The sequence below is a fragment of the Tenrec ecaudatus genome, chromosome 5 (genome assembly GCF_050624435.1).
Source record: "Tenrec ecaudatus isolate mTenEca1 chromosome 5, mTenEca1.hap1, whole genome shotgun sequence".
NCBI lineage: Eukaryota > Metazoa > Chordata > Mammalia > Afrosoricida > Tenrecidae > Tenrec > Tenrec ecaudatus.
Window position 1 is genome coordinate 145,494,557 of NC_134534.1, and position 23,763 is coordinate 145,518,319.

At 45.7% G+C, this 23,763-nt stretch overlaps 1 protein-coding gene across 7 annotated transcripts in view; it reads right to left on the reverse strand.

Annotated features, from left to right (window-relative positions):
- PXK (PX domain containing serine/threonine kinase like) overlaps positions 1–23,763 on the reverse strand; it is a 98,785-nt gene that overhangs the window by 43,630 nt on the left and 31,392 nt on the right. For all 7 annotated transcript variants that reach the window (XM_075549975.1, XM_075549974.1, XM_075549980.1 and 4 more), the window contains exons 2-4: positions 20,179–20,229; positions 16,875–16,922; positions 5,878–6,064 (exon numbers count right to left, since the gene is read on the reverse strand). In XM_075549975.1, the coding sequence (XP_075406090.1) occupies positions 5,878–6,064; positions 16,875–16,922; positions 20,179–20,229 (286 nt within the window). The remainder of the gene's footprint in view (positions 1–5,877; positions 6,065–16,874; positions 16,923–20,178; positions 20,230–23,763) is intronic.

Below are 23,763 nucleotides of genomic sequence, written 5' to 3' on the forward strand. Positions count from 1 at the left end.
CACCCATCCCTCCACTGAGTGGGCAAGAGGGCTCCACAGTGTCAGTAGCTCAGCCGCCCCCCCCCCCCAACTGGCCCAACCATCAAGGAGAATGGCAGCCACAAACAACCACAACAAGAAACTGAAAGAGTGGCATTAGGACAGAGCCAATGGGGATAAAGAGGATCACAACAGAATAGGAAGAAAAAATTTACCCTACCAAATTTCTAAGGATGTATTAAAAAAAAAGAAATAGACAAATTTCTCAAAATGCGCCATCTACCTAAACAAATACAGAGATAGAACATTTAAATAGACCCACGACAAAAAATGAAGATGGTGTACTATATAGTACTCAACAACAACAAAATCCCTGGCCCAGACGGTGGTACTGGAGATTGTAGAAGAGGCAGGGAGACTTCCTACCACCGTTTAGGAAGCCAGCACATCCCTGACGCCACAGTCAGGCAAAGAGAAGACGCACAACCTGCAGAACAGCAGCCCTCGTGGCTACAGAGGGCTGGATGAGGGGCTTTTTGAGGGTGAGCAGGGGAGGCGGGGGTGGGGGAGAAGTGGGGAGCTAATTACAATGAGTACAAGAACGAAGAAAATGTCCTAATATTGATTGTGGTTATCATTACACAACTCTTCTTGAGATGATTGAACTATTGTATGATACTATGTGAAAATAAAACTTTTTAATAGGCATTTAATGAAATCCAATTCCCTCTACTCACAAAAAGGCTCGGCAAAAGAGGAATGGATGGGCAATTCCTCAACATAATTAAGGCTATAGCTACAAAACCAACAGCTAACATTATTCTCAAGAGAGATGGAAAGCATTCCCCTTGAAACTGGGACTGAGGCAAGAAATGCCTATGATCACCACTCTTATTCAATATTGTACTAGAGAAATCCCAGCCAGAGCAGTAAGGCAAGAAGGGGAGGGAAGGGCACCTGAAGACGAAAGATCCCTACCGGTAGTTTCTAAGTCTGGGAAATCCTGGATTCCACAAGAAAGCTACTGGAATTGAACGTAAAGTGACAGGGCAGGGAATCAAGGAAACAGAACGTTAACAACTGGGTGGCGATGTGTATCCCCAAAGGGGAAAACAGGGATAAATCTAACCAGACCCACGAGGATTCGCATCGAGATGGACTGACAATGCAACTACAAGAATGGGTTCAAACAGAACAGCAACTGTGAGGCTGGCCCAGGACCGGGCAGCGTCTGGTTCTGTTCTACACCGGGTCAGAGTCCAAGTGGATTCAACGACACCTAACAACAGCGTGTGTTGAAGATGACTGAGCGGCAACTCATAAGAACGACGACGATTCGGATGAATCTCTCACCACTTCTCCACAGAGAACGCAGGGCTAATTTTCTTTCTGTGGATTTGTTAACCGTGGCGAAAAAAGAAATGGAAGGCCCAGCATTCTCAGCTGGAGACAGCTGCTGCTGCTGTCCCGAGGGCCTCACCAGGGAACAGCGTGGCATCCCAGGCTCGGCTCCAACCAGGCATCCTCCTCTCAGTTGGACTCATAAGCAGGAAGAGTGACTACATTAATTCTGACCACCGCCTGAGAGAAGAACTCCAGACCTACTCAAGTAAAACTGGGTGGTGAAATGAGAGCAGACCATTTGGAAAATTCTAAGAAGCAGAGAAGAGTTAGACGTGGGCAGGTGTGCCCACTGAAGCCTAGACGGGCCCAGATCTGGAGCCCTGGCGTTGTCGTGGTCATGAGTTGGGTGGCTCATCTTGAGGTTATCAGTTCAAAAGGATCAGCCACACCACAGGAAAAAGACGAGGCTTTCTACTCCTGTAAAGAGTTTCAGTCTCAGAAACTCACAGGGGTATGTGTACCCTGTCTGGTGAGCTTGGTTTATTTTTTTGCCTACTCCTGTTAAGCTTTCCAGTCTCGGAAACCCACAGGGGCAGTTCGACTCTGTCCTACAGGGTCGCACACCTCACAGTTGACTCGATGGCGGTGACTTTTGAGGTAGACAAGGAGGGCCATAGCCTTCACAGTGAACTGCTCAAATCCCTGGAGCCACGGAAGGGTTCAGACAAGCCGGCCTGGGGGGTGAGGAGGAGGGCGGCAACCAGTGCTTTCTTTCCCCGAGACAGCTGGTGAACCAACCTAGAGGCAAGACCAGTCCGACATTTTCATTCAAAGAGGAACATAAATCAGCATCTCCCTGAAAACAGCATCCAAACCACTACAGGATGGTGCCCCCTGAGTTTCCAGTGGTCCTCTAGCCCTGCTCGCATCTTCTGCTTTGGACTCCTGAGGGTCTGCCAGCTGTGAGAAGTAGGCAAGACGGAGGCCAGCAGTGGTATGGGAGGGGGTCCAGTAGAAGGAAATGGAGAGATTGGACAACTTAGCATTTACCAAATAGCATTTACCTTGATACACTTAGACTGGAGTGCAGTCACACACACAAAGCCAAAGAAATCTCGGGGCGGGGGATTCAGACTCCTCTATACAATGAGAATATTGGTTTGGGTTTAGTGTGTCCTGGGGCACAATGGCTATGTGCTCAGCAGCTAATGGGAAGGGTGGTGGGTGGTGGTAGATAGAGCCCATCCATCAGCTAAATAGAAGAAGCCCCGACCATCTGCTCCTGCAAAGATGAGAGCCTAGAAACCCCCCCGAGGACAGGTCTCCTTTGCTACCTGGGGTCACCCAACAGCTGCAGCAGTTTTCTTTGTAACCGCCACAACCTGGAAACAGAGTCTTGACAAGCCTGCTCCAAGAGCTCCCACTGGGCTCACTGTACTTCGGGCACCAGCTCCCTGCAGCCAGAGAGCTGCAGCCCAGCACCCAGGCCTGCACCAGCAGATGGCTGGCGTGTGCTGAATGACATGTGCACTGCACCTCGGTGCCCACGCTGGAGACAACATTTGGTCTCGGGCACTAATTCAGAGGGCCCACTATTGATGGGTTCTCAGCAGTCATTCCAGAGGACCCACTGGGCTGGCACTGGAAGGGAAGTGCCGAGAAATGGAGGCCCTGGGGGATGCCACCTGTGCGGGAGCCCCAGGCCGATCTGCCATGTCTTCCATCATACATGAACCAGAAAACAAGTGGGGGGGAATTTGCAATCCTTAGACCAACCCAATGCTATATTTCATAATTCTGAGTAAATGCAGCTTTGAAACAAGCTTTCTTTCTCTTGATTACATTTGAAAAAGTGCATCCCCTAGACCCTGCCCGGCACTTCCGGTAATAGACAGGAGGGCATTCTAGAGTGAGGGTTCTCAAACGGTAAAGGTGCATACAGGTAAATAAAGGGGGTGCTATGAGCCAGAATCGACTCTATGGCAGTGAGTTGTTTTGTTATTGTTATGTGTTATGTAGTTCCTGATTCTGCACAGGGGGACGGAGTGGGGGGGAAAGGGGAGATGGGAAGGTGATGAATTCTGCATATTTGACAAGCTTCCAGCGTGCCTAGGTGGTACAAAAGTTACCATACAAAAAACCAAACTCACTCCCATGGAGTCAATTTTGACTGACAGCGGCCCTACGGACTAGATTTCCAAGACTGTAAGTCCTTAGACCAGTAAACAGCCTCATCTTTCTCTGGAAGAGCGGCTGGTGGCTTTGGACCGCTGACTACAAGACCGGGGGCTTGAATCCACCCAGAGGCACTCTACCTGCAAAGCACAGGCACTGAGAAACCGTCCCGGGGACAGCTCTACTCTCACACCCCGAGTCACTGTGAGCTGGAGCTCAGTCAATGGTTTGGTGGCACCCCAGGCGGTGCAGGTGGCCAGAGGACCACAATGTGAGCAGCAAGGTCCAAGAGCGGCGGCTTTCCCACACGGTTACACAGTGAAAGCAGAGGGGGAGCTTTACAGACCTCCTGCGGCTGAGCCCCACGCCCAGCGCTTCCCATTTAATTGGCATGTTGGTGGCCTGGGCATGAGGGTTTTTTAAGGACTCCAGGTGACTCTACTCTGAAGGAAAGTTTATTGCATGACAAGCAGATCTCTATTTTCCTCTCACGCAAACAAGACTAAAGCTTCTGTCCTCTAATTACTTTAAAAGCAGAGTGTTAAAGCCTCGATGATCTGATACAACTTGTTCTGAGTAGCATGTAACAATGATTCTCTTAGCAGGGAAACGAGACTATTAATAATGCCCAGAGTTCTAAGCCGAGTTTGGCGTTAAGAAATCAGCTGACTTCTGCTCGCTGGTTTAGTCCCACAACCGTCTCTATTGGACTGCAAAAGGCTGCGTGCAACATTTACTGTCAAGTATTTAGTCCCACATTCTGCTGACATCCTGCTTTGGTTTTGGAAAATGGCATTCCACCCAAGACCAGGCTGCCACTCTGATCCAGGGAAGATTTGGAAAAGAACTGCCTTTTCGTCCTGTGGCTGTTTCCCACTGAGTGGGCCTCAGGGAGCAAGTGAAACCACACGGAGAGGGCCCCTCTGAGTCACTGCTGCTCTTACGGTAAATTCACAGAAAAATCAGACACTCTATATCCCCGTGGTCAATACAAAACAGCCAAATAGATACCAAACTGAGGATACATACACATTAATCACTCTCTGTTCTATTAGGACAGATCAAACTAAGTATACAAATCGGCCTGACAACATGTTTAGTGCTTCTGTTCCACCTCCTAGTTCAGTGTGTAGGTAGTGCCTGGGGTCTGTGAAGCTTGCAAGCAGCCTTTCAAGATACAGAGACTGGTTTCTATTTGCCAGAGCCGCAGAGGAAGACGGAAAGTTAGGAGCAAGAGAAGGATCTGAAGTGTGTGGTTAAGTGCTCCTGAGCAACTGTGTCCTTTGGCACAAGACCACAGCTGAATGGCGCCCTGCTTCCATGGCTGAAGAATTTGATCAAAGACTACAGCAGAACCGTGATCAAAAGGGGGAAATGTAAAACAGAATTCCAATATCTGTGGAGTCCAGACTTTCTGTAGCCAAGGGGGGATGCATAAACCCCTGAAACATTCACCCAAGATAATCTTTACATGTTGAACCAAATGTCCCCTGTAGTCTTCTAAAACTCAAACAACACTTTAGCTAAAATAGTAAAAAATCCCTGCCTTGAGAAGTATGCTCTTTTAAGATCGCTCCAAGTGGGATCAAGTGGGCAAGAGCCACTGGAAAAATGAGATGGGAACCTCAGGGGTTAGTGAGTTGATGTTCATGGGGGAGGAACAGCCCAGAAAGGAGAAAGGAGGGTGAGAATGTTTGCACAACTGGAAGACTGTCACAAGGTCATTGAAGTGTACCTGCAGAAATGGTGGAACTAGTATGTGTTTTGCTGTGTATATTCTTAGCAGCAACAAAACAAATTTAAAAAAAAACAAAACAATGGGCATTCCCGAAGAATATGTACCAGCATATTATTTATGCGAATGTTAAAAGATGCCAAAACAGTATATAAAGTATACATAGTTTAGGGAAATTGATATGTACACTTGGAATATTAAAAATGGAAAGGATGACTAGAGACCAACTTCAGGAGGGTGATTACACTGGTGAGAGAAGGAAACAAGAGAACTCTGTAGTGATAGTGTTACACATCTTTTTTAAAGAAAAGTTATTAAAGATGGCAAAAATGTCGATGTTTCTTCAAATAATAAAAGAAAAAAATTATCTGCCAAGAAAGGACTAAGTAGACACACATGATCAGATATTTTTCTGTGGAGACATGAATGAACAAGCAAACTATTATTTTGGAGGCGAGGTATTTTCTTCTTACACATGTACAGTAAACTGAAGCTCAGTAAGTATGAGTAAATGAAAACTACCCTCTCACAAACATGGGCCCCTCCCCACCGGGAGGTGGGGTTCCCCCTCACAAAGGGCACCGCCAGCAAAGGCTGGCGGGCCTTGCCCTGCGTGATGGCAGCCCACGCACGCCTCAGCTTACCAGTGTAGTTTGCAGCATAGTTGTTTGGATCTAAAAACTTCTTAACCAGCTCACAGTTAGACAAGATATGGTTTGTGGTGATGGCATTGAGATAGTTCTGAAGGCCTTTCTGCCTCTCAGCGATGAATTCACGGTCCATGTTTCCGATCAATTTTTTGGGAGGGAGAGGTAGACTTAGGCCTGAAATCTTAAAAAAGAAAAAGAAAAAAGAGGGGCATATTATACTCCGGTTCTCCTCAAACACGAATCCTGAATGATAATAGTTCATGAAATCGACAACGCTAGGATTTCAGTGATGGCAAATGTCAAAGGGTGACATTGTGTGCCTGAGAACTGATAAAATACTGTACGAAACAGACTTGCTTTAAAGCTTTGGTATAGTCTTTAGTGTTTTTATTAGCTACATAGGTACACTTTTTATTTTAGGAACACAATTTTAAGATTCAAATAGTTATTTGTTATCATCGGCAGCCTCATGACACCCCTCTTCCAAGATAGCCTAATGCAGTGGTTTCTTCAGGGGAGAAAGCTTACATTGCTATATCTTGATTTTTCATCTTAAAGTATTAGCTCATAAACTCCTCACTGTGGAAGATGATGATTAAGTTTTTTCACCATCCTGACGTTTCCCGCACATACATCCCTCCCATTCCCAGTCCTTCTGGTGTAGCTATCATCTCGTTTTATTTAGTACAATATCCACGTTTACTTTGGGTAGAGATCCACAATCCGGCCAAATAATTACACTTACTTTTCCTTTCTGACAACTTGTCTATATTTTTATTTCGGTTTTTATTCAATGCCAAAGTTTCTCTTACCTCATAGAGGGAGCAATTTCATCTCCAGAACTATATCCCAGAGCTCTGACCTTCTCCACTCAGGGCTGTTGCCCCTACATCTGTCATGGGAGCTGGGATCTTGAAGATGCCCAATCTCTCTCCTATGTCCAGGCCCCACACCTCCCTTTACATTAATTAATGATAATTTTAAAAAGATAACCCCCTTGCTTTTGGTGGAGCATAATCTTTGTCAGTTTTCTCCAAAGGGAACAATAGTGATATATTGTTTGAAAACCTGCATTTGTGAAAATCTCCATTCTAGGCTCACACTTGATTCATAGCTAGTCTTGATGTGGAATTCTAAACTGGGAATTCCTTTTCTTCATAATTTCAAAGAACTCCTACATTGCCTTCTGGTTTCCAGAACCGCTGTTACATATATGAAGCAGTATTGGTCCTTGATCTTTGAAGTGTGACCTGTTGTTTTTTGCCACCAGGAGCTTGTCTCTCAGGTCTTAGCGTGTGAATTTTGTGGGCTTGATTGGAGTCTATTTTAATCCTCTGTGGTTCTTTCCATTGGGAATCTCATATTTGGAAGTTCCTGGGTATTTCCTAAAGTTAGAACATATTAGAGTATTAACTTTCTTCCTCTCCATTATCCTCTACTTTCTTGTTACTAGATCGCCTGTTTGCCACATTGGACCTCCTGGACTATTCGTCTGATTTTCTTATCCTGCCCAGGGTCGCGGAGTTGGCTTCAGCTCGAAGGCAGTGAGGTTGCTGTTGGTGTTTGAGTCTTTATTTTCACCCTGAAGAAACACCACACCACTTTCCACTTCACTTCCTCGAGCATGCCTTCACCAGGTAGTCTTCTCAGAGTTTGCGTGTCTGCTACCATCTGTTTTCATTTCTGAGTGAGTTGGGCTGCTGATCTTGCAGCTCCCATAAAGATTTCTTGTCTCAGAAACCCACCGGATCTACAGGATGGCAGTGAGGTTGTTTGTTTCTGTTTGGAATGCAATGCAACTGCTTATCTCTCTGAAATGGCCTCTGACTACATACTTTCTGCTCCGCCCAGAAAGTCTTCTTCGAGTCTGATGAGGATACCAAAAGGCTGGGTGGGCCTGGGGGTTAAGTGGCTGAGGGTTTAACTGAAGCAGATGAACTCTCTCAGCTTATCACTGGAGAATCCCTGATCTCAGTGTCCGTGGCTTTTCTTTCCTCTGAGGCTGGGCAGATTCTCCATAAAGAACCTCCCTGTCTCCTGCCTGAAGGATGGCGTCTGAGGAATGAGTGACAGCAGACGTCTGGGTAGAGGGCCTATGCTACCTGTTTAGGAAAGAGTACGGGTCTGCTGCTGCCAGAGGAGTGGGAGGCCAAAGGTGGGAGACCTGGGGGACCTGGCTGCTGCTTTTGGAAGGGGGTGGGGGAGAGACACAATTTAAGTGATTCACAACAATGAGACTTTCTGAATACGCTATTTTCTTTCCCTTTTAACCCACTTTTCCTCCTTGCACCACTCTCCTTCCACATGTACATGCATGGGCCCGGCTTGCAAGGCAATACCTGGTGGTGCCAAGAACTGTACAGCTTGGGGGGGCGGAGTCCGTGTAGATTAGTAACTCAGTGGGGTTGTTTCCTGCTGACCCCTGCTTCCCCAAATTTGCTGTTACTGTTCATCCATGACTGTTAGTTTTCAAATGTTTTGTTATTCATTTTCTCCTCCTGCATTATTTGTCCGTGTGTGTGTCTGTGTGTGTGTGTGTGTTTAACTCAGCTTAATGCTGTTTTAGAATGGTTTCTGGAGAAAAAAGTAAACAAAGATTCTCAACCTACTTTTGCTTCCTAGTTCATTTAAAACTTTTGAGTCTATTTAAAAAAAAATTTTTAAAGGGAGGGATCTCGGGCTGCCATCTCAATTCAGTAAGCAAAGCCACTTTCAAAAAGTAGTGATCACCATTCAATACTGTGCTTAGGTCAGCAGTCCAAGTGGCGGGGTATTGATTGAGGGTAAGGTCCAAAGACAAGGTCATCCTGAATTCAGACAAGGTTGTAACCGACACCACCCATGTGGGAAAAGCAAGCTTGGCCTCTTCTGCGCGGTGCTTTCTGAGCAATGACGCAGACCTTGACTGTGATGTTAGAGAAGACGAAAGGCTGGCTGACGATTCCGGATGCCTATTTCTCCAACGAGATTAGGAAAGCATGTCACAGCATTCTCAGTATTGATTTCCTGCCTTTGCATAACCGACTGCCAGATAAGAAAATTAAACTTGGTGTTGTTTTCTCATCCATGCAATTGAGTTTTACTTAGTAGCCATTTCTTTTTAAAATCATTTTACTGGGGGCTCTTACAACTCTTATCACAATCCATACATACATCCATTGTGTCTAACACAGTTGTACATTTGTTGCCATCATCATTCTCAAGACATTTTCATTCTGTGTGAGCCCTTGGTATTTGCTCCTTTCTTAATGAAAATAAAGCATACTTATAAAGACAGCTAGTATACACCCAAGAAAATAACTATGTAGTTATTTTTGTTTGGAGGCATGGTGTGTTAAAGGTAATAAAGTACTTAAAACACAACTAATTTGTTTTTTAAATATTTTTATTAAGTTGCAGAATATCTCTGTGTGTGTATGTGTATAAGCCTAGGGTGTGGTTACACATACACACCAAAAAATATTTAAAAGGACTCATGCCAACTAATTAACAATCATTACCTCCAGGAGTGGGGTCATTAATTAATTCTTTCTTGAAAAATAATTCTGTATCATGAGGAGCTCTGGTAACCTGTTAAAAGACAGCTAACCGCAGGTGGGCCGTGCAAACCCACCGGCTACTCCAAGGGACAGAGATGCAGCTTTCTGCTCCGCTAAAGATGTGTGGCTTCAGAAACGCACAGGGCAGTCCTACTCTGCGGGATATGGTCACTGAGTCAGCATCGACTCAATGTCAGCAGTTTGGTTGGTTTGCTTTTGTCCTTTGCAATGTTTACAGCGCTCGTGTCTGATTTGTTTCAATCAAGAAACAAAGAACTCTTGCTGATCAAATGGACTGAATGTAGGTGCAGCAAGGATAAAAAGAAAGTGAACACAAACAAAAGCACCACTTGCTTGCACTGCATATACAACAGCATAACCAACTGAAACGTACCCAGGTCAGAATGGAGAACCATGTCTGACGTCAGTGAATTCAAACCCTGCTAGTTTAGGTATTTCTCATTCACGATAGGGATATGAAAATGAATGGCATAAAGTCTGTTTTGAACCTTGTGGCCTCCAAGATTCAACTAATGTATTTTCTCAAGCTTCATTTCACGTTAGGAAAATGTGTTGCTCTGCCCTGGCATCCCATCGGTTCTTCGGAATCACCAGGTGAAGCGAAGAGTGTGTTTTGCCAACACCCGAAAGCAGCTGGGATGGCAGCGGCCCTGCAAGGTCACAGGCTGGAGGTGTTTTCTCTGACCTGGTTCAAGAGCTCTCGATCAATCGTTCTAAGAGCGCTAAAGCAGGGCCTGTGTGGGTTGTGTGTTGCTTTAAAGCAGTGTCTTTGTAAAAAGATTAGCATTCAAGAGACATACCCTTTCTCAGCTTTCTTCTAGAATTTTGAAAAGGCTTACCAATCACATGATACAAAATGTACAGCTCCAGTGACTAATCAAAACCAAACCCACTGCTGAATAATTGTGGTCGTCACCTAATCTGGTGTCAATTTAAGGATTAAGAGTGTAGGGGTGGAGTCTAGGCTGTCAATCTGGAGATAGCCAATGAGACTTCTGTGTGAAGGCATGGCCTTCTCCTGAGGATTCTGGGAAATCTGGTACTTCCTCCTTGGAGGCGGAAGACACCTCTCTCTCTCTGCCACTCCCTGGGAGACGCTGCCGAAGACAAGCCACATGGACGCAATCAGATCTTGGAAGCCAGAGAAGCCACAGAGATCCCTGCCAGCACTGAGATGCTTACAATGCCACTGGACCCAAAGACTTTCTACCCACTGGCTTGTGATCATCCTGCATTTGGCTTCGTTGCATGTGTTTCGTGAGTCTGAAAAGGACTTTGTAGATTGGTATCGCACATATGGGCTAATATTATGGCCTTGGACTAGACTGGGTTGGGATGTTTTCTCAATGTTCAATTCCTCTTGTTTATAAACCTCTCCCTTATATTCATATGCGTATTTATGAATTTGTTTCTCTAGTCTACCCAGACTAACACAATAATTGATTCCAACTCATTCCAACTCAACCTTATATAGTTTCTGAGACTGAGAGAGGGAGAAAACAGCTTCATTTTTCTCCCTCAGAGGGTGAGTTTGAACCACCAACCTTGTGGCTAGAAATCCACTGTGTAACCCACTATGCCACTGGGACTCCTTGACTAGTGAAGAGGGAGGAGAAAATACCAGCACAGAAAGTGATCAAGTTCCTAGCCCTTGATGTCCTGGATTCCTACCCAGATGATGGCTTCAAGTTAGGCTGTCAATGTCCCACAGAGGCCAATTTTAAAGTGTCCCATGAAATTCCTTCATGGGTTCCTTGTAAAAGGAAACTGAATACAAGAAAGCCAACAGAGGAAGAAGTCCCTGGAGTTTCATTCATAATGTCTGTAGGGTCACCTCCCCAACCCCACCCTCTCTCCCCAGTAGGAGCCTAGAACCTGTAACGTGGCCTACTGCTAACCTGACATGACTATATTCATTACACCACAAGCTCATAAAAACTAGCTTTTGTATGGTGGAAAGTGCGTCTGAAGAAAACGCTGAATCAGTTCCTCGCTCCTTACTCACTTCCATCACTAGATCTTAATGACCTGCATATTGCCTTCAACCAAATATGTTTCAGACAGCATTCTGAGATGTTCTAAACTCTCAATAGACCCCCCACTTTGCTCCAATTCCCCCAGTAGGTCATGAAACCTATACTAGGTCAACAAGAGGTAGTAAGATCCAAATCACTACATTTGTACAAGAGACCTGGGCGATCACCTAGTTCAACCTCTTTGTTTCAGATGGTGCGGTGTAGTGAATTATTTAATATGGCTCTTCTGGCATGGTTTTTGTTGCTCCCATCAAATAACCTTTTTGCTGGGTAAGAGAAGGTGGAGAACCCTGAAAAAATGTAGCTGTAATTATTGGCAAGATTAATTGTGATGGCCGTCCCGCTGCCATCTCAGAAGCAGGAAGGAAAGAGCTCACTATTGGCCAGAGAGAAGAGTCTGGAGTGGAGCATGCCTTTTGGACCCTGAGATCCTTGTGCACGGAACCTCCTTGATCCAGGAGACAGCTTTGACAGGAGCGGAGTGGCACAGGACCAGGAGCTCAGGCAGGAGAGCGCTGTGGACTCCCCAGCCCATGAGTGACGCTGAGTGCCTTCAGGAAGGAGGCTGGTTTGTGGAGTACAATTACCTCCAGGCACTTAATTGGGGGAGCTGGGTTTGCTGGCTCATAAGCTAAGTTGAGTACCTTTAGGCAGAGCGGTGGGTCCTCTGGGCACTTATTGGCAGCCCTAAAATAGCTTTGTAACACTGCAGGGGGAGGGCAGAAGCCAAAAGCCCCTTTAGCTAAGGGGCCTGCCTGCAAGCAAGGCTGAGAAGCTGTTCTCTCCAAATAATTGTATCCTGAGTATTTGTACCCTTGTTAACGTGATAAACAAACCCCTTTATTATGAGTGCAGTGACCTATCCCACTCATCTGAAAAGTAGGGTGCTGTAGGAGGAACAGACGGTTGGTGTCAGAATTCGTGGGGAGGTTGGAGGGTGGGTTGTGCGGCCTCAGCACCCCCGGTCTCACTTCAGGAATCAACCTTGGGAGATCATGATGGGAGTTCAGATTTCCTTCCCCTTGAGAAGCCAGACGCCACGGCCACACCACCTTCTTTTCTACAGCGAGGCCAGCAGGCTGAGCAAGCAAATGACTGGCCTGCGGCCTCAGTGATGGCACGGGGCGGAGCCAGGATGCCTCCCCTAGTCAGAGGGCTTCCTGCCCAGTTCCCATAGTCTCAACCTCCCGCTGCTTCCCTTTCCCTCACTGTGTGCTGTCTTCTTTGGACAGGCACGAATTTTGTTGCCTAAAGACAAACTTCGTTCAGTTGAGTTCATGGTGACCCACTGTAACCCTCCAGGGCGGAGAGCTGCCTGGAAAAAGGCTTTCCAAGGTCACCGCCTCCTCCCTCTCTTAGGAGCTGCTGGCCGGTTTGACCTCTGACCTTTCCAGGAGCAGATGAGCACATCATCACCGCAGGACCACCGCCTCTTTCTGCTTTTAAAACAGGGTGGTGATTCCTCTTTGCTGTGTATACAATACATGCTCACGGAAAAATGTACCTTTCCCCACTTATGGAGCTAATGTGGCTTTTTGTGTGGTGAGAACTTGCAAAGTACAGAACTGTAGAAAAAGCCATAAAAAAACGCAGAATCCCTAAGACCCACCCCCAGGGGTAGGGTGGGGGTGCGGCTACCACGGTTAACCCAGCCCCTCCCATCTTTTTTCCTAAACCGATGGTATGGCTTTTCACACCACATGCAGAATTTTACACCCCACTTTCTTTTCACTTCCTGGGCTCTGACAACCCTGCACGCGTGTTCCATTTCTCTGCCTTCAGCAGGGACCCATCTCTCTGTGGGAAGGGTGATCAAAGCCCGAGAACCGCGGTCACAGCTTGGCTCTGTGGTTCTCGTGGCTCTCCGTCTGCTTTAGGGAGGCTGCTTTGAAAAGGTTTTGGTGCCAAGAAGCTGCGTGTGCTTTCTGCTGTTTGTTTACTTGGATCCAGAAAAGCCTCCCACTGAAATGATCCTGGCTGCATCCTGCCCGGAACGTGCCAACATCAATACGCTTGCATGTTTGCATTTGAAATAAGATGCACATTTAAAGGGTGTGTTTTCGAAGGGGTGCATACTGTGTTCAAAAGACCATATCTGAACAGTCATGGGTGTCCAACCTTTGATCTTCAAAGGAAGAGCAAACGGGAGGTCAGTCCCCACACCCACAGCCCGCCCCACTGTCTCCACCATCCGGGCTGGGGTCTATCCGTGCTATTTCCACTCCAGTCTCTGAAAATTCGTAGTCAGCCCTGGATGGACCTCAGTACAAAGGCAAACTTGCTTCCCTTGTTTCAATCTCGGAAAGGGTTCAGAAATGCAGAGCCCAGTGTAACTCCCAAACACAGAAATGGCACGTGGGTCACTGCCTCTGGAGGGGTTCACGGGGAAAAGCCACTGCTGGATGGACCGCCCCATGACACCTTATCTCGCATGTCACCCCATGCCCAGCTTTAGTTCAGCCACCGAGAATGAGCTACTAAAATCCTTACAGGGGACCAATGAGACCGGTCAATGGGAAGAGCACAATCATGGCCAGTATTCATTCTTGCCGGAGATTGAAATAAAACAGAAAGACCTGTGCTGAAGGCATGCCAAATACGGCAGTGACACAAAGGTTTACTGACACTGAGGGAGAGCGGGCCAGCGGCAAAATAAGGCATCGTGCTTTCAGCAGTGCTGCCCGACAGCCCTGCCCCCAACCACCACAAAAAAAAAAAAAGTTTGGACTATATAACTGCTGTTTTCTCAAGTTCGGTCAATAAAACTTGGCCATCTGAAGGCCCCTCCCATGGCCAGCAGTCCGGCTGACCTTTGTGGGCAGGAGGCGAGGTCACGTGGAAGTAGTGATGCTGGCCAGCTCGCCAATGGAAGTGGAAGTCCCTCATCTCCCGACTGAGCGGTCAAGCCAGGCATGTCTCTGGCTCAGACGTAAAGGGTTTCTGCAATGACTGTCCCTGAGAGGTGCACATGATTAGGGGGACTGCTAACTGCAAGGCTGGCGGGCTGGGGGATCGACTTCTGCAAACTCAACTGCAGAGAGGCCTCTTTACTCTGACACCGGAGGCTGCCATGCTGGGGGCAACGTGCTTCCATGCTCACCCAACTCGGACGTGTGGCACACAGGCCCAGGGGTCTCAGCAAACCAGAGCGTTTGGAACCCAGTCCGCCCACTGAGGACGCACGTAATGCATGCTGTCAGCACGTCCTCTGCTGCGGGAGCCCCCAGCTGACCGCTCACTCAGTCAATGCCACGCTGGCTGGTTTTGCCACGTCTTCACTGTCCATGGTGGCCACAGTATTAGAGCCGAAAACGGAACCCTTTGCTTGCAGGCACCTACGGTTTACAGTGAGACCCTTAAACCCACTGTTGAGTCTCATAGATTTGCCCTCCGATGAGCTCTTGGCAACCGCTGACTGTGTCCTTGCACACAGAGTGTGTTTGAAGTTAAGACTGCCATCACTCCCCCAGCCAGCCAGCAGGGAGGCAGGGACTTGCCTGGGTGTGCCCTTGGTGGACGGATACATGGTCGTGAGTCCATTCTGACCAAGTGAGGAACATGTCATTCACAGAAGTTAGAAAGGTGTATTTCAGGGGGAACGCAGCATTTCCTGTTGCTGCAAATGTCCACCTGTGAGGCGCAGCCACGCGGCCTTGGTTGGAGTCCCTGAAGCACCCTTGGAAACATCTCTAATCGGCAGTATGCAAACTTTTCTAATTCTGGCCCCTCTTCTGTCATCCTGGCTGGAAGGGTGATGAATTGACCAGCAGCCAATTATGATTGTGTGACAGTGTCCTGTGTTCTCCCTTCCTGTCTAAGTGTCCCAGTTTCAGTGTGTCCTTAGACACCGTTAGGGCCTTGTGCCGACAGCGTCCCTCATCCAGATGACTGTCTTGGTCTCTGTCCTGTTTAAGATAATACGTGTGTCCCTATAAATTATATTAATTTGGAGTCTCTTCCTCGCCCCTCCCCCCCATAACCACCAAGTTAAAAACCAAAACCGAATCCGTTGCTGCGCAGTCAATTCCAACTCACAATAACCTTAGAGGGCAGAGCTGAGTTGCCCCATGGTTTCTCAGGCAGTAATCTTGATGGAAGCAGACTGCTCCTTCTGTTTCTCATGGGGCAGCTAGTGGGTTTGACTTGCTGGTCAGTACTTAAGCACTGCACCACCATGACTCTTGAAGATTAAGGCACATCAAGAAACCAAACCAAACCCACTCATGGCATTGAGTCACTTCCAACCCCCGTAGATGACAGAAGAGAAGCACTTCAGTTTCCAAGGCTACCTTCACAGAGGCAGACTGGCCCGCTGCTTCGTTTGAACCCCTGGCCGTTAGGTAAACAGTGGATTAGGGCTGAAATTCTGAGCGCCCCGTTTGCCGAAGGCTATGGACGACAAAGAAAACCTAACATCCATCTGCCGAGTGCCCACATAGATGAAGCCTCCATTGAATTCCTTCTGACCATTAACTAGTGAGGAGAGCAATCTTGCTGTGCATTGGACAGTGGATTACCTCTACCCCTCACCAGCCAGCTTCGGGAGGGGCTTGCCTGGGTGTGTCCTTGAAGGGAATCACCATACTGGGGGTGTCCCTGGAGGTCAAACAGTCCTGTCCTGACTGCCTTGATCAGAAGACCCAGGACCAATCTTAGAAGCTCTTCTGACCAACATAAAGTCCTGGTCATGACTTTGTTCCTGCTTCTGCAGTCCCACCTGTAACCGAGATGCACTGATCCGAATCATGAACTTGTGAGTTTTCTTTTGCTTTATTTAAGTTATGACTGGTGCGGTCCCCCTCATCCAGATGATGGTTCTTCATCTTGGTCCTGTTTAAAACCTAACAAATGTTCTCCTTAAATTATACTTCAGCCTGGGGTCTCTGTTGGACTCTGAAACCTCAGCCAAGCACTTAATCACTGCAACACCAGAGCTCCTTGGCCACCGAGTTCCCCACTGCCAGCAAGTCCGTTTTGATTCAAGCGAACCTCAACTTAGGCGCATTTCATTCACACAAGCTAGAAATGTGTATATAAGAGAAAGAGGTCACAGCAGAAAAAAACAGAGTTGACTGGTGCCCCAGAACCAGCTCCATCTCTGTGGACAATGAGCAAGCATTGCTCCTCTGTGGAGAGAAGGTGATACCACAGGGTGTCCTGAGTGTGCTGAGGACATCGGCTGCTACCCAGGTACTCAGCTGCTGGGAGACTGTTAACGATAAAGTCACAGGCTGGTGCCCAGTGGTTATTTTTAGAGCTACCCACCTCCAGCTGTTTGAAGAGCAGCCCATCTCTGTTGTCTGAGGAACTGGATAGGCCCTTGTTCCTGAGAGTGCCCATTCCGACCAGTTTTTAAGTCACCCCAACAATCAATACGGAAGCTCAAAACAATTACCTGTAAGCTGTTGTTCAGCAGATCAAAGTCGCTGTATCTTCTAACAACCTGCAAGAGACAAGACGGTGGTCTTGTGACTCAGATTTTCACTGACACAGTATTTCCTGATTTAACGACATGCGGCACTCTAGAGCTCTCAGGGTGGAGGGTGCTTGACTAGACAGCCCAGGTAGCTGGCCACAGGAAACTGCTAATGCCAGCCAACACATCACATGGCATCAGCAGGGGTACGCCAGATGTAGTCATTTTCAGAGCAAATAATCCTTTAAATGCTTTCTTAAGTACCAGAAAAGATAAATAAAAGACTAAAGAATTTTCTGGTCAAAGCAAAAGGAGGTAGAAAGCTTTAAGGCAGTGGTTCTCAACCTGTGGGTTGCGACCCCTTTGGGGATCAAATGACCCTTTCACAGGGGTCGCCCAACTCATAACAGTAGCAAAATTCCAGTGATGAAATAGCAACAAAAATAATGTTATGACATGAGGAGCTGTACTAACGGGGCAATAGGAAGGTAGAGAAGAACTGCTTCGAGGCCATTCATACTTTCCCTAAATAAAACTACTCCCACTTGAGAGCCCACCATGCTAGAGGCAGGTCTGCCCCGCAGGCAGAGATGCCACACCCCCTCCTACTGCCCAGGGTTCCTCTTTCTGAGTTCCTGATAGACAGCTACCTTGGAGTGTTTGCTCGTTCTTTCTTAGTTATGCTGACACTACGCAATTCTCCACAGCTAAATCCTTCTAGCTTCCCAGGGAGTGTTCTGCTTTTGAACAGTTTGAATTCAACTGTCATAGACTATTCTCAAAGGTTAGTATGCAGAAGAATTACCTGGAAATTCCCCAGAGAATCTAATTCCATAGGTCAAGGGAGTGGTTCAAGAAGCTGCCTTTTTATTAAGTAATCTCATGCACTCGGATACAATTAATCTAGAAAGATGCACCAGGCATTGATTTTTAAGGTAGGACAAGGAGACTGTACCTTACTGTTGGCTCCATCTGTCAGGTACATACCAAAATATTAAATAGAGTAACAGAAGAAGAATCCAGAATAGGTGCAAGATACGGAGTATGTGGTGACCAGAAGGGGTGGGTCGGTGGGTGGGTGTCTCTCTCTCTCTCTCTCAGAAGTTGATTTCACGTCTATTTGTGAGTCAACTAAGGAAGGGCATCCTGTCTTGGAGAACACCCTTAAACATTACTAGTATAGACTCTCAGTTTTAAAAAACCCACCCCATCTAATGTTGCAAATCATGCATTTTGACAAAATTTGTTTTGTCTTTCATGATCCAGGATTTTAGAGTTTGTCTTTTAAAAGTCTACAGCATTCTTCATATGTCCTATCAGAAGGACCCAATTTGGAAACTCCAGTAAGTGAACTGGAATTTACCATAAACGCCTGTTGCAGATTAAGGAACTGACATACTCCTTTGGATTTAAACCTGAAGTGCGTTAATGTGGGAAGAAGCAGAGGACTGTGATCCCAAGGTCATGGGCTTTGAAGTCATGAGACTTTGGTTCAAATCTATTGCTGTGGGGCTGCCCCATAAAGAATAACTGGAGACTACCATATATTTGCTATGTTCATGTTTTCCCTGCTTTTTGTGGTGTGTCTGAATTCTGCAGACAGTTTTGCCTTAGTGAATGAGTGTTATCAAAGTTGCTGCCTTGTGCCTAAGTCTCATTATTCCTTAAACAGTGTTCTGTCACGTAAGTTTCTTTAAATCTGTAGAAGTTAATGTCCCGTGTACTTTAGTTTAAAAGGCTTTCCTGTTATATATTTTCATTTTTAATAGTATTTTCAGTTCTCCCATTGGCGAGATTAATGATGTTAATCTTAGAATTAACAAATGCAGATTATATTACTTCTCATGAAGCTAATAATGCTGCTCTTAAAGCAGAATATATATTATACACACACACATGCATCTTAAAAACGAATGAATTTTGAGCTCCCACTTAATTTAAGCTCTAATCTAAAAACACTTGGTTTTGGTGTGGCCCTGCTCCACACTGGGCCTCATGAAGGGAGGGGAAACCAGATGGCTCTTGGCTATTAGAAGTAATAGCGCCTCACTCTTTAAGGCTTGTCTTAAAACAAGCAGTCATCTAAGTGATGTATTACCTAAATCCACACAGAAGCAGCACACCCGCCTCTGTGATCAAAGAGTTTTTAATAATACAATCCATGATCAGAGGAGGGGGCAGTGTATGAGAACTTAAATTCTGAACACTCTAGTGTGCAGATGGCTATGAGTGACAGCGACAACCCAAAATCCATCTGCAAAGTCTCCACAGTGATGAAGCCTCAAGTGAATGCTTTCTGATGTGTCTTTGTTCTGTGTAAGACTTGATACTGGTTCTTCCTAAGTGAGAGTCGAGATCTGGGACCTCCTTTGTATATTACAACAACGTATGGCCGTCCCTCACAAGTTCAAAGAAGTCAGAGCACAGTGGCTAATCACACAAGCTCACCAGAAGACAAGCGGTCCCAGCCCTCCTGTCACTAGATGTGACCTTGGACAAGCCACTCTTACCATGCAAATTCAGAATGTAGATAATACTACACACAGGCCTGGGGTTTTCTCCTTTGTTTTTATTATTCGACACATGTTAAATATTTACTTGTTCAGAGAGAAGGAAGTTGAAAGTCTAGGCAAATGGAATGCCAACTATGTGGCCACTGTGGTTAGAGACTGTGTAAATGGGAGGTAAGGCTTGAGCCCCGCCACAAAAGACAAGGCAAGATTTTCACAAAATTGGCATAGGGGTGGGGGGCAAGAAATGGTCCCTATACAAAATCCACCCACCCTGTGTAAAGCAACCAGGCTGGGATGGACCTGAGAACTGGCTAGGAAGTTTCTTTCTCTCTGAGGTAAACACTGAGGGACACAGAGCCTGGGAAAATCCCTCAAGCGTCGGCAATGGGTCTAGCACCCGAAATTATCCAAAATGCAGTGCCCCAACTAGACACTAGTCAGGGCACTTCGCTCCCCTTTCTACACGTAGACGGTACTCTAACCTCTTCTCCTGATCCTCATCTGTAAGAGAAGAGGTTTGAATTTCTAGGAACAAAACTAGAAATTTGGATATCCTTTAGATATACTCAGTTGCAACATAATATATGAATTTAAATAAACAACTTTCCGGAAACAGAGAGCATTTTATAATATGAGTTTTAAAAGTTTATACCTAAGAGAAGTATAATTTATACTTATGCATATTTTGGATTTTCTAGATTTTTAGATGCCCTAAGTCAAAATGTTGGCTACAGTTTACACACTTTTCTAATGAACAACAAGATGCTTACCTGCCAGCTATTTTCCACAGAAATTCCTCTCTGCACTCGAATGATATATTCCTGGGGGGAGAAAGTTGGGAATAAATAGCCTCAGTAACAAAATTCCTAAGTTAGAAAATTAAAAATATGCAAAATATCAGATAAAGTAGACATCACAGTAAAAATATAATCACAGAAACAGAGGGACATTGCAAAAGATTTTTAAAATAATTAAATAGAAAAGATAACTCTACCAAGACATACCAATCCTAAATGTATCTGCACCAAACAATAGAGCTGAAGCAAAAACTGATCAAACTAAAATAAGAAATAAACAAATCTGCAATTATAGTGTATGACTTCAATACCTCTGATAGAGCAGTTGACAGACATAGATGAATTGAATAATACCAGTAGCCAATAGACTCTAATTGACATTTATAGAATATTCTATCCAACAATAGCATAACACTACATAGTCTTTTAGAACACTCATACAACATATAGCAGTAACGACTATATACTGACCACAAGTTAAGCTCAATCAATTGAAATAATAAAGAGTAGGTTTATTTTAACATAGTGAATTCAAATTAGAAATCAGTAACAGGCAAATCTCCAAACCAACAACACTTTTGAATGGTTCGTAGATCAAAGTTAGGCGGTAGCATACGAGCGAGAACCTAAGGTGTAGAATGAAGAAGTTCACAGTGCACTGAATGTATTGGCCATAAGCAAGGATCCAGGGATTAATAGAGTACCCATCGAAAAGCTTCAGCAAGCTGAAGAAGCACTCACTCACTCATCTATGCCAGGAAATTTGGAAGACAGCTGCTTGGCCAACTGACTGGAAGAGATGCATATTTGTGCCCATTCCAAAGAAAGGTGACCAACAGAATGCTCAAACTATAGAACGATATCATTGATATCACATGCAAGTAAAATTTTGTTTAAGATCATCCAACAACGGTTGCAGCAGTAACTGACAGGGAGCTCCCAGAGGTTCCAGCAGGATTCCGAAGAGCAGGTGGAACAAGGGATATCATTGCTGATGGCAAATCTCTGCTCAAAGCAGAGAATGCCAGAAAGCTGCTTATTGTGTTTCCATTTCCTTGACTTGGAAATTGAGAACCGGGAAGAGAGTGTTTGTAGACAAATTCTCTACGCTCATATTTAAGGGGGCTGAGAGGCAGATTCTGGTGGGGGAGGCCTTCAGGCTCCTGAGCTGGAGATACATCCCAGTCACATTCTCTTAAGTGAAAGTTCTTCCCCACCACGCCCCCTGTGATAATGCCCATTTTAAGGAGCTGCTTGCAAGCACACGGCTGCTTACTGTATGCTTGAAGGTTAACTAACCGCTTGAAGACTATTTGCCAGAAGGTTGTCTGCCATCAAGATCCATCAGACCACCCCACCCCAAATACAGTCCACTTCCTTATGATAAGAATCATAGATTGTTCCCCTGGAGAATTGCTCAAGAACACTTAAGCCTTACTCTGAAAGCTCAGAGAAGACCAAGGTTAAGCTGCCATCTTAACTCTAGAACCCGCCCATCTTGTTACACATGTACCTTCCTGTTACTTATATGCCCCTAATACAACCCCTTCATGTTCTGTACATGTTTGGCATGGTTTGCATGCCTGAGATGACATATGCCCTTGAGAGAATGCATTCACTCACTCTCTGGTTCTGGGTGGTCATGGAAGAAATGAGCCCTTGCATGCCTTGCCTGGTATTAATTTAATTTAAGCTTCAATTATACCACTGCCCCCTAGGACTCATTCGGTTGTGGAGACTGGTCCCCCACAATTGACTATGCAAACGCATTCGACTGTGAGTTCCATAAAAAACTGTGGATCACCTTGAGAAGAATGAGAATTCCAGATCACTTCACTGTGCTCACGAGGAGCGTACAAGAGAATACTCATGGCATAAAATCAGGAGAGGTGTGTGTCAGGATCGTATCCGCTCACCATGCTTGTTCAATCTTTGTGTTGAGTAAATCATCAGAGAAGCTGGAGTATCTGAGGAAGAGTGTGGCATCAGGATTGGAGGAAGGCTTATTAACCTGTGGTACGCAGATGACACAACCATGCTTGCTGAAAGTAAGGTGCAATTGAAGCACTTGCTGATGAAGATCAAGGACTGTAACCTTCAGTATGATGACAACTCAGTGTAAGGAAGACCAACATCCTCACAACTGGATCACTACATAACATCGGGATACATGGAGAAAAGGTTGAAGTTGGCAAGGATTCTGTCTTACTTGGATCCACGATTAATGCTCATGGAAACAGCAGTCGAGGGATCAAAGATGCGCTGTATTAGGGATCTCTGCTGCACAAGACCGCTTTAGAGTATTAAGAGCAAGGATTTTACATTAGGCCTGACCCCAGCCATGGGGCGCTCCATTGCCTCATATGCCTAGGAAAGTTGGACAATGAATAAGGAAGACTGTAGGAAAATTGAATGCATTCGTCACAATTGTGCTGGAGAAGAATATTGAAAGTACCATGGACTGCTAAAAGGACAAACACCTGTATTGGAAGAAGTAAAGCCAAAGTTCTCCTTAGAGGCAAGGATAGCAAGACTTGGTCTTACATACTTAGGACATGTTGTCAGGAGAGCCCAGTCCCTGAAGAATGTTTGGTACAGTGGAAGGGTGGCAAAAAAGAGGAAGGCCCTCAACGAGATGGGCTGACACAGTGACTTCAACATGGGCTCAGGCACGGGTACACTGGGAGGGAGGCAGGCGCAGGGGTAGGCAGCTTTCATCCTGTTGTGCACATGGTCACTATGGGTTGGGGCCGACTCGCTGGTACCTAACAACAACAATAGATTCAGGAGGAAGTTTTAAAGAAAAGAAAATATACACTGAATGAAATAAAAACAAGATGACTGCACTGACAAGTTTGTTACATGTATAATTTGACTATCATTTATAATGTATTCCTTTAATATAACACAATTTATGAGACAAATCAGCATTGAGAAGAAAATGTATAGCACTCAATGCTTACGACAGAAGAGAGGAAAAGACTCAAATAAAAATCTAATCATCCAAGAACCTAAAAAAGCCTTATAGAACAAAAGAAACCAAAGACAAGAGCTGGAATTAATGAAATAAAAAGCTGCAAAGAGACCAATAAAATAAAGTTCCAGTAAAATACACCAAGAAAAAGAAAAGGGATGAATTGCTAATGTCACAATGAAGCAGAGTTATCACCCACCCACCCCCATCCCATGGATCGCAAAAAGATACCAGGAGAACACTAGCAACAACTCCACACACAAATCCGACACGTTAGACAAAATGGGCCAGTTCTTCAAACAATACAAACGTATTACAACTTGATCGATCTGTACAACCACTAAGGAAATTGAATTTATAACTTAAAATCTCCCCAGAAAGGAATCTCTAGGTCCGATGGTTTCTCTGGAGAATTCTCCCAGATGTTTAAAGAATCTGGTGAACGGCCACCTCCGGCTCCACAGGCGTCTTTCCCGCGTCCTTAAATGCCGTGGTGGCAGGGGAGTTTCCTGACCCACTTGTTCCTCAGCAAGAATGATCAGCGGTGAGGCGGAATTGGAGCAGGGAACGGAGCGCGGTGAAAC